Below are 11,759 nucleotides of genomic sequence, written 5' to 3'. Positions count from 1 at the left end.
CGTATTTGCCAAAATAGGTTTTAAGCATATAAAAAAATCGTAAGGACACAAAAAATTACTTTTTAAGAAAAAAGTCAATTCAAAAATCACGTTTTTTTTGTTTATTTTCGATTTTTCCATGCTTTAATATTGTCGGAGGTATTTTTAACCAACACCATCCAAAAGAGCATCGTTAAAAACATAGAAACACTGATTATTGAATATTTTTTCGTTGCACTCAATACGTGGCAAGGGTTCAAATGGAAATGTGTTCTCTGGGTTAATGTGACGTGGTATAAACCATATGAATATCGTTTTCTATTACTTTTAAGACAATTACGACAAATATTAACAATTTAAGAAAAAAACTTTCGCAGACCTGTGTAATTATTCCGAATATCATTTTAATCCAATTCAGAATATCAAAATCATCAGAATATTTACAACAATAGTACAGGTGCATAAAACCATGTGCCCGAGTTCAATTCCCGGCAAGGGAGTGACAGCAGTAACAATTTTTCCTCATTAATTTGAGGGTAATTATAGTGGATAAAATTAATTCACTCATACCAATCATTTTTCAAATATCTGTTGACATCTTTTTCGCACACTAAAACACTTCGATTTTCTTATCTTTCTTAATTTTGCAGTTGTTTATACACATAGTTAGTATATCAATTTATCACCTACTTTACATTTTATCGGGATTTTAATTGGATTTGTGCAACCACATCTCTCCTTTATTCTTTTCTTTAAACTCGAAAGCGTGTTTGCAAATGAGACTTGATTTAATCCCGTTAACACGCAACCGTAAAAGTAAATGGGAAGGAAACTGTTAGGGTAAATTATGTGCAAAGAGCGCCACTTTAATATTCAAATAGGCTGTCGTTATTTTCGTCCAGTTTACCTAAATAGTTTCATTTCAAAATTACTGTGCATTACATATTCACAATAGAAACTTCTATCAGCACCTACCTAATAAGCAACGTCAATGATTTTAAATCAGATACCTTATTGAATTAAAATAATTAATTTTTCTAGATTTTAATTACCTGTTCAATTATATACAACAGATTGCTATCGGCGGAATGTTGCTTAAGTAGTTTTCTTCTTATTTATCCGATAAATTTCAAATTTTATCTGATTTTGGCATTACTTCAGGTGTACCTCAAGAATCACACTGTGGTCCTATCTTATTTAACATTATACGCATCATTTTCATTATCGTTATAGTAAATATTTATTGTATACAGACGATATGGAAATCCGTATTATTATTAACTACCCCGAATGATGATGATTCCATGTTTCAGAGAGACTACGAATCTATTGTTTCATGGGCACAATAAAATCAATTAATGTTACATGTTAAAAAAAACAATATGCCTTTTGTAATTAATCATAATCCTATTATATATATGTACAAAATTGAGCCCGATCCCTTAGCCATATTAGAAATTATTATAGACACGGGTGTTAATTTCTACTGCTCCTTCACATTGTAGATCGCTTAAATAACGTCATTTCAAAAGTTTATGCCTCTCTTAGCTTTATTATAAGAGCGACTAAAACTTTTCAAAAAATTGACAATTACGTTATGCACGAGTATAGTTTCCCAATTTGCCATGTTGCTCACTTTTAGATACCATACTAGATTGAAAGTGGCCCGTTATGGTAGGCAACCATCTAAACCCAAAGTAGGTAGAAAGCATATTTGAAGATACAGTGAAAAAAGAAGATGGTGTACCTACAATCCTGCCAGATAGTTGATACTGATATAATAAAAAATGGTACCTACTAGGTACTATAGATACATGTACAGCTTACAGAGGGACAGTGAGAAACGATTTTTTTTTGAAAAATGATTATTTTCACTTTCTAACAAGGATGCACACTGTCACCGCTACTTTTTAATCTATACATCGAAGACGCGAACAACATCATTAAAGACAGAACAACTGTAGAGATAGAAATAGGTATATAGGCAAAAGATTTGCAGATGATATAGCAGTATTACCATCTAGCACGAAGGAGTTAGAGATAATTTTAAATAAAACGGAAGCGGTATTGACAAAACAATATTGTATGAAAATAAATAAAAGTAAAACAAAAATACTGGATGGTAAGGGAAGAAAAAGTAGGGAAAGAGCGAATATAAAGATAGGAGACGAAAAATTAGAAGAAGTGTCTGATTTTAGGTATTTAGGAAGTCAGATAAGTCAGGACGGAAGGAGTAGTAGGGATATAAAGCAGAGGATAGCGCAGGGGCGAGTCGTCTTCAATAAAAAGAAGTCTTCTATGCTCGCAAACGATTAATTTAGAAATTCGAAAATAAAAGGTTGGAAGCGTTCGAAATATAGTGTTACCGTCGAATGATGAGGATACCATGGATAGAGAAAGTTAGAAATGAAAAGGTATTAGAAAGAATATGAACACAGAGGTTTCTAAAAGTTTCTATAAATGTCAATAAAAAATAAGCGAGGTAGATTGGGAGGACACCTTCTCAGGCATGACGGTCTAGTCAGAGACATATTAGAGGCAGAAACAGGAGTTAATAGGAGTAGAGGTAGACCTGCCAGGTATCTGGCACAGAAACCACCCGAAACCATAGAAAGACGTCATGGTGTAGGTGTAGTGATGGCTTCATTGACAAAAAGACTACCAATTTTATATCCAACGGATGCAAGTTACTCTTTTTTTACAAATAGATATAGACGTACAGCCCATTTCAATTTGTTAGAATTGTGACCTTGAAGAAATCTGCGCAAAGATAGAAAGAATAGCCACTAGGCGTGAGCAAGACAGAAATACGTAGATGGAACAAGCTTGAACGAGCAGAGCTCTCGATGGGCGGTCTTAGGAGATCGGCTAGAACTGTACTAGACCAAAATATTTAGCAATTTCTTAAAACAAAAGTGTATATAAATTAACAATAGAAGACAAAGCAAAGGTTTTATAGGTGTGTAGAGCGTTAAGTTAATTCACTTGTTATTATTTTTGGCTAAATATGCTTTTAAATAGCTTATTCTTAAATTTTAACGAGGCAGTTTAAATAATTTTGCAAATGGTACTGTACACTTTTGTCTAGTTCTCGCTCGATCATCGGTGGAAAAATGAGCTCCGCAGACAAATATGATTGAATTTCGAATTATGCTACGGCGCACCCTCATAAAGGGAAGGGGCATATCTCCAACTTCTTGAAACGAACAGTAACTACAGTAACCGAATCCCAACCTCTACCAAAAAAATAGCAAAACAGTAAAACTTTCCCATTGTGGTGAGTTTGGTACAGATATAATAATAATAATAAACAAATAGATACGTCCACATATGTTTCAGCAAAATCCGCTTGCAAACCGATTAATTCCATAATCCTAAATGCCTCTTTCCACGCTGTCTATAATCTACAGTAGTACAATACATTTACCATCTTCTATTATTATCTAATAGTAGGATCATCCGTCGAACAGAGACGCATCTCTGGCGTCGATCCATCTCCATATCCTGCCTACCTTAACTATGATTAGTTGCCTACTCAAGTTGCACCACTTTCGTCCTACAGGGTACAAACGCTACGCCGTTTCGAATTCGTTTTGGATGGTATTTTTTTTTAATTCGTATATTTATTTTTAGAAATTTACCAATTTTTTTTGTTTTACTGTACAACATATTCAGAGTTTTTCAAACTGAGTGGTACATTAGGTGTTTTAGGAAACTAAACATGTAAGAGATTTGAAAATTTGGAAGTAGGGGTTATCGAGGAAAATCCTTTGGACAATTAAGAACTACAGCAAATGTTAAAAATCTAAAACATACCTTTCGTTTTTTTATGCTACAAAAATAATAGAAAACGAAGCTTATAATCAATACTGCAATTCAAACTTAAATACATTATTCCTTATTTATGAAGAATCCTGTGGATGGAGATTTGATAAATTTATGGGCATGCACAAAAAAAAAAACAAGAAGTAATGCAAAAATATTAATTTGATTTTGTTTTCATCTCCACTGACACTTTTAACAGAAACTTGGAAAGAACCAAATTCCGTCAAATCCTTACAAGCTTCGTTTTCTATCATTTCCTTAACTTATAAAAACGAAAGATAAGGTTCTGATTTTTAACATTTGAGGTAGCTGGCAATTGTCCACAACACACTTTTGTTATGTCAAAGTAAGTTTTAGATAAAACCCAATGGATCTAAAGTGGACAAAAAGAGGAATCGAATAACAATATAAAATATGGTAAGTGCCATTTGAAAAAACGAAATTATTCGTGTTTGAAGTTTTTAAACTTTGTATTTTTTTTCTGGACGTCCAGTATAAATTATGAAGCTCAATTTTGGTTTAACATTAGTCATAAGACACGACCATAACTGGTAAAAATTTCAACACACTAAGTCATTTTTTGTAAATGTTATGAGTTGTTATAGTTTGAATTGCGGTACCTAGCGATTTTATATCTAAAAATTAAATTATATCTGAAACTATCTATCCTAAGCATACAAGTTGGTTATTAAAGTTACCTTAAAATTTTGTGTTTCGTAGGAATTCGTCGTAAAAAATTTATCATTCTATTTAAAATAACAAAGTTGGCATCAACTTCCGGTGTAATCAGAAGCGATCGACAGTTTAAATTATTTTAGTTAATGATAAGAGGTTCATCTTCCTCCCTACTCACCGTAGAAAACACGATGAACCGTTTGTAAAAAATTCATAATTTTGGAGAAACTCATGTATCAACCTAATTTAGGTTGCTATAAAAACATTTTCCTTCCTATTTTCGACAAATTGCCTTCGAAAAGAAGATAAAATATAGTGGACATCCGTATCTATCCAATAGAAATAATTCTTGTTTATTTTCGGGCAAAAATTGAGCCTAAATAGGTAACTACAATATTTTCTATTGCAGTAAAATACATATTTTTTAGTAGGTATATATTATTATTGAGGGATCAATTTTTTTACTGAGTATAATTGTTTGTCCTGAAAATATTTATAAGGAAGCAGTTTTTGCACACTTGTTACTTAACCCATTCGAATTATAAAAAAATGTTTAATGTATCTACCTATTTAAATTACTATATCCACTACAACTCGACAACCTAGCCTAGCCCCATTGAAACTATTATGCAAGATTACAACATATAAAAATAAAAAACAAAGAATTTTCAATGACAGCCGTAATATTCAAGCAAAAATAATATTAGGTCGAATAGCACTATAATCTCATAACAAGTACAGTAACATTATCTAAGAAGTTCTTTGTAGAAATGATGACCTAATAGGTAGTCATTTGTATCTATATTCAAACTTAAATAAATAATGTAGGTACACATATTTTTAATAAACCTCATAATAACAATTATAAATCTTTTTTAGAAAAAAAAACAAGTCTTCCGAATTTAAACCTAGGTAGGTATTTCACTGGTCCATCAATATTTCATATTTTACTAGTCGTTAAAGAAACAATTCATAAAAATTAATTTCTTTTTTATTTACTTCAAATTAATAGGTAAACTCCTCACTTTTAATGCTTCAGTTTATATAAGTTTTAAAGAATAACTTACATTTTGATAATAGATCTTCATGCTAGCTTATATACTTTTCTTCTAAATTTACAAACACCCACATAGGTACGCATCTACTTGCTCAAAACACATTTACAACATTGCTGAATTTTGTTAATATTCACTATTTGTTGGAGAATAACAGCAGTAAACTTTTGATCACAAACAATTATTAACTGTACTTTCTGGCCTAAGTCAGTTTGTCATTTTTTTATGGATCACTAAAGAAATATACAACAATTTTCAAACAAAACAGGATTTACATAACTTTGATACTAAATGTCTTTATTACTGAATGGTTAAAGTAACTTTGCTCCCAGAAATTATTTATAAAAAAATTTAATTGAGTAAAAATAATTCGAAAGTTCGTAAACCGAGAGGATCAGAAGAAACCAAGTTACACTACCGCGATCCTGAAGAATACTGATATCATATCTTGCTGTTCTGTCAGAGCCATCTTGGACCTGCGTTTTTCATTGTTGCGTTACAATCAATATAGGGTTGAACTTGAGGACAACGAAAGGAGAATTTCATTTATATATCGATTATCTGTTTATTATAAAACCTTTGCCTGTTTAAAGAACCCGTTCATAAATATTTTATCAAATATCAAGTTAACTATACACCATCAAAGCGTAATTTTTTCTAATCTTTTAGGTAGGTACTCAATTTAAAAAAGACTAAATTTTACAAGTGTTGTCAACAAAAACTAATGACATAAATAATCAATAATAAATGATAAAAAAGATTTTGCTTTCGAATACCTAAAACGTTTGTAAACAGGAATAATTAAAGAATCAGCATATAATGTAGAGTATGATATGTATACATAAAAATATAAAATATACTTTATATACATAGGTATAACATATTTATGTTTCTTATTTGCCTATTTTTCGATACAATGTTGGTTTTGCTAACTTAGTTAAAATGTTTAAAACTGATTAATTTACATCATTTACATGAAAAATTTTGCTAATAAAAAGCATTTCTATTCATTATTAAGTCATTTTTGGTTCTGTTCAATGCCGACGCTTAAAAATTCAAATTCAAAATTTTAACGAATATTAACTACCTATAAATTATTAAAAAAAATTTTTTTCAACCATGCAAATCATTCACTTTTAAGAGCGTTTAGGCATTAGGCACGCATTGGATCACATTCTATTCAGTAATAGGAAACGATGTAAAAAAGAGGCATTTCGTTTAGTTCATTGAATAGAACAGATCTTTCGTTAAAGCTGCAATAATAATGAATAATGATTTCGATCAGTTTCATTGTTTGGTTTAAAATATGTCAATTGCCTGTCAAACACTAAATAAACAACAGAGAAGGTTAAGTTGTTTTTGTTGATTATTGTGGTTTTCTAATTATTGCATTTTTATTAAAAATGGACGAAAATGGTAATGTGTAGTTGTAAATTTTGATTTTAGTCGCAAACTAAACAATGCATAACAATGGCGAACTATATACTGTGGACATGCACCATCGTCCTATTCATTTACAACATCTTTGGCCTATATTTTCTTTTAATGCTCATTTTTTCTATCACCGCTCTTCTGTTGGGGTAATAAAAAATTATTTTTCACATTACTATATTTTGCATAACTTCTGCTTTTTGATTTAGAATTTTTTCATTGCTATATGTTGAAGAAGGACACATCGAAAATTTTTATAAAAGTTGTGCCAATAATCCATTAACTTCTAAAGACATTTCCGAAGGAGGTTTAAGAAAAGTATCCTTTATATTTTTTTATTTAGTAAGTTTGTCTACATTCTGCTTCTTATTACTTCAGATTACAAACAATTTTTCTAATCCAAGCAAAACTATAAAAGTTGATAAGAGGGTAACAGGGAGTGAAATTATAGATACCTCTTTACAAGAGATTTTGGGTTATGTGATACGAGACTATGTGTTACCTTGGTATACTATTGTAACAAATGACAAAGATTTTCCCGAATTTGCTATTAAAAGGACTGCTCAAGCATTAGCTATTAATATATCCAACAGGTTAGCATTTGCTGTATGTATGATGTTAGATGTATGAATATTTTTTAAATTTTTAGGATAAAAGAAATAGATTGGATTCCATATTTGACAACACGCTTAGTAGATGATGGTGCAAGTCATTTAAAACTTTTTAAGCAAGCTTGTTATAGAATTGAACAGTTTAATAAATTTGAATATCATAGGGATTCACCATCAAGAGATAAATATTCTTCTAAAAAATCTCATAAAAGAACTAAAAGTGAAGCAGATGTAGGATATTGGAGTACAAAAGAAAATGAAGGTTCTTGTTATTTGTACACATGACTGATATAAGTAATATTTGAAAAGTTGTTTTATAGGTGGAAAGCGTGAATTGGAAAAATCACAATCAAACACCAAAGAGCCAAACAAAAAGTATTCGCTTGAAGATAATTTTTTTGATTTGGAATGCCAAATGGAAAAAAAATTACTTTGTAGAGATTCTGTATGCATGAACCCTGATAAAGAAAAAGGTGGTTTTTAAATTCTGTTTTCTTTTTTTCAATCATTTTTAGTTCAGTTGTTTTTGAAATATAATTTTTTCCAGAATACCTTTTGGAATTAACAGAACTTCTGTTATACCTACTTCTTCCTGATGAAGATTTTCAATGTAAACCTTTACAGTATCTCTTAAGAGAAATTTTAGTCAATTGTATTTTTTTACCTTTGTTTAATATGATTTGTGATCCAGATTTTATCAACCAATCCCTTATTTGGCTGGTAATTATTAGCATTTAGAATAAGATAAACTCCAACAGCATGTACCTAATGCATGTTTTCTGTTAAAGGACAACAGGTATATTAAAGATATATTTTTTAGTGTTTTAGAGAAAATACGCCTTTAAGTGAAATATTTATTACTACAATCAGACTCTCCAATAGTGCTCTTGAACTTAAATATTCTAAAGAGATTGCAAATAGAGAAATACAAAACTTGGTAAGTCCATCATATACTTTAAGCTGTTTTGTTACTATATATACCATATTTGTAGCGTTCAAGGGATTGTGGTGGAGAGAATGATATGATAGTCAAACAACAATTAAGTAGTTTGGCATATGTAAAAAAATTAATTGATAACCGACTGCAGAAGATTGACAATATGGAAATATTAGGTACAAAAAATAAAACTCCTTTTTTCATTTTATTTACATGTTACTCAGTTTCAGTTACCCCAAGTTGCACAAGCGAATTAGAAACAATTGAAAATGTAAAAATAAAACTACCGTTAGATATTATTCTAAAAAATAATATTGCACTGTCTTACTTTATTGATTATGTTTCCAAGACAGATTATCAAGTTTATCTTTTCTTCTATCTTAATGTTGAAGGTAATTACAAAATAAAGATAATTTGAATTATACATTACAATAATTCATGATACTTTTAGGATGGAAAACTTCAGTAGAGCAGCAGTTATCTGATTTACACTTAAATAAATTTAAAAATCCAGGTGAAAGTGTATCACATGCTTATGATAACATTCGTGCAACTGCTTTAAATATTTTTGAACAATATTTAAGTGAAAAAGATGAACAAAAAGTTCAACTATCATCGTCTTTGGTGCAAACTTTATTTTTTAAAATAAGAAATTTAACTGAACAGCCTTCTGAGTTATGGTTTGATGAAGTGAGAGACGCCGTTTATAAAAAAATGCAGGTATGAATGTTTAAACCTGTTTCAAAAATTTATGTATCAATTATACAATATCAATCTAAAAAAAGTCACAGTATGGTTGTGTAATGAAAAAATGGTGTTCTTAGAATACGTTTATTTCGTGAAACTTTTTGCTCTTACATTTATTATAAAAAGGTTTCTATAAACATTAGGTTCTGTTTTAAATAGGGTATTTTTTAAATTAAGATGAGGGAAAATTTTTCATTTTTAAATTAATTTTTATTTTGATACTTTTACTATATAGTTTGTCAACAACTACAGCAACTTGAGTAACTAGGAAACTTTTAAAGCCAATTTTTCTGTCAATATCTTGTAACCTAATATAAAATCGAGTTACTAAGTTATAAAATTAACGGGACCCCCTTTTAAATACGCAATACAAAACGACACTTTTTTTAACTACAAATCAGTGAATTTATGTACAAAAATAAAATTATTATTATATTTCGGATTGTCTAATACACAAACCACTAAAACGGATAAAAGTACATGAAATAAACATTTATCAAATGTTAAAATGTTTCAGTGTCACGTACTTCAACAATTCTACATGTTTCGGACGATTATTAGAGTTGTTAGAGTCTCGCGTTGATAATGTTGATAAGTGAATAGGTTTAGTGGTAGTGAGGATGAAGCTCTTTAGAGTTTATTTACTGTAATGCTTTTTTTTAAATTTCCATTTATTAACAAAATATTTCATAAATAACAATCTTTAAATTTAATATTTACTCTTTGGATTTAATTTTTTCGTGTTTTAGTTGCGACTTTTACAACAATGCAATTTAGAATTATTGTACCTTATTTTAATAATAATTAAAGCAACTTTACTTAAAGGTAATAACTCTAAATACCTATAGGTCTAACTCCATAAACACTTTGATAACAATGTAACATTTATGTTAAATTTGGAATACTACTTACGTAGCGGTGCAAATGTATCGTCGTATCATAATAACCTTCTCTATAACTTCTCTCTGTAACGAAACAATACTTTATTATGAAAAAACAAAATGCTTGAGGGTTTACACTATATTATGTATTAAATTATAATATTGTTAAAAAATATAATTTTGTTTGTCAGGAAGAAATATTGCCACAGTTCTATTACAGTAAAACGTATTTAAGACTATTGGAAGAATTGGATTTACTACAGTATCATACTGCAGATGAAGACAGTTTGAGTTTTAGTAGTCTCGAGATTGTGGATTCCTCGGGTGATGAGAAATACAACAGCGTTAGTTCAAATATGACAGACAGCAGAGTTCAAATAATAAGCGGCAATAACCCTTTAAATTCACATTGCTTGGATGACAGTCAAAAACCAACCAAGCATACCCGATCGTTTAGTGATATTACTGATTTTAATATAAGAAACGTTGAAGAGCAACTTTTCGACTCTAGTCAGAATGGAGATTGCATAAGAGAAGATAATGAAAAACAATTACTAAACTTAAAAAACGGACCATTTACTCTAGACGCGAGGATAATTGAAACAGGTACAGTAATTTATGCTTAACTTACACTATTTAATTTTACAATGATTTAATTATTAACAGGAATTGTATGTGAAAAAGGAAAGACATTCGGAGTATATGCTATTCACGTAAAATGTAGTTATGAAAGCAGTTATATAGAAGAATGGCACATTTACAGACGATACAGTGATTTTTATGATCTTCAACACAGAATTAAAGAAAAGGTAAACCTACTTCGTTAATATATGAAATAAATTAAAAAACTGGTTTTTTAGTTCCCAAATTTAGCAAAGTTACCTTTCCCTGGGAAAAAGACATTTCACAACATGGAAAGGTCTGTATTGGAAAAAAGAATGCAAATGTTAGGTTTTTATCTCAAACAGTTATGTAGATCAGATGTTCTTACTGCCCATCATGGCTTACAAACTTTATTAATGAATTTTTTGGAACAAGGAGACTATGATAAAGTAACTTCAGGGGGACCCATCTCTCATACAGTAAATATTCTCCGTTTTGTTAGAAAATCACATTAATAATTATTTAAGATTAATTTGTTTAGATTGATACAATAGTTAATCCATTTAAATCTGGAATAAAAACAATCAGGAATGTTCCTGAACAATTGATAAGTACAGTAGATGAGGTTGTGGAAGGTATCAGTAAAGTATTTCAAACTAAAAACCAGAATCAAGAGTCATCTAAAGTAGGGGCTTCCTTAGACACCGAGGTATGATAAATTTTGCTTTTTTTAATGTTTTATGTACTGATTTTTCCATTTATAGAGCGGCGATAATATTCCATTAAGAATAATGTTACTCCTCATGGATGAAGTATTTGATCTTAAATCTCGAAATCAGTGGCTAAGAAGGAGAATCGTAGCACTCTTAAGACAGATTATACATACAATGTTTGGAGATATTGTAAACAAGAAAATTTTAGATTATGTTTCTTATATGACCAGTCCCAAAAACGTGGCACATTATTTGCAGGCGTTCAAGTAAATATTTTAGTTATACATATTTATATATATATA

The 11,759-nt window shown here is 29.9% G+C and overlaps 2 protein-coding genes across 2 annotated transcripts in view; one reads left to right on the top strand and one right to left on the bottom strand.

The window, feature by feature from the left end:
- The window catches only part of LOC108733858, a 217,665-nt gene extending 211,728 nt beyond the window's left edge, over positions 1-5,937 (bottom strand). Inside the window, exon 1 of the mRNA XM_025973485.1 lies at positions 5,547-5,937. The gene's annotated coding sequence lies outside the window, so the exon portion shown is untranslated. The remainder of the gene's footprint in view (positions 1-5,546) is intronic.
- A 905-nt stretch (positions 5,938-6,842) lies between these two features.
- On the top strand, positions 6,843-11,727 carry LOC108733857 (sorting nexin-13). Its single transcript, XM_025973484.1, has 15 exons — positions 6,843-7,114; positions 7,175-7,283; positions 7,344-7,558; positions 7,615-7,838; positions 7,897-8,049; positions 8,124-8,296; positions 8,397-8,513; positions 8,569-8,689; positions 8,744-8,905; positions 8,965-9,233; positions 10,333-10,747; positions 10,808-10,950; positions 11,002-11,223; positions 11,286-11,453; positions 11,509-11,727. The coding sequence occupies exons 1-15, from the start codon at positions 7,005-7,007 to the stop codon at positions 11,725-11,727; spliced, it is 2,820 nt and encodes a 939-aa protein (XP_025829269.1). The 5' UTR covers positions 6,843-7,004.
- Positions 11,728-11,759: the final 32 nt, after the last annotated feature.

Source organism: Agrilus planipennis, unplaced genomic scaffold (genome assembly GCF_000699045.2).
Source record: "Agrilus planipennis isolate EAB-ADULT unplaced genomic scaffold, Apla_2.0 scaffold85, whole genome shotgun sequence".
In the NCBI taxonomy this organism is placed as follows: Eukaryota; Metazoa; Arthropoda; class Insecta; order Coleoptera; family Buprestidae; genus Agrilus; species Agrilus planipennis.
Note: the sequence above shows the minus strand (reverse complement) of the source record. Positions and strands in the feature narration are given on the sequence as shown.

Bases quoted from the DNA above. Each gene is read 5' to 3' on its own strand.
- LOC108733857 (XM_025973484.1), top strand. From the start codon at position 7,005: ATGGCGAACTATATACTGTGGACATGCACCATCGTCCTATTCATTTAC. The intron at 7,839-7,896 runs GTTCTTGTTATT...GTTGTTTTATAG, and splicing joins GAGTACAAAAGAAAATGAAG to GTGGAAAGCGTGAATTGGAA. The intron at 9,234-10,332 runs GTATGAATGTTT...TTTGTTTGTCAG, and splicing joins CCGTTTATAAAAAAATGCAG to GAAGAAATATTGCCACAGTT.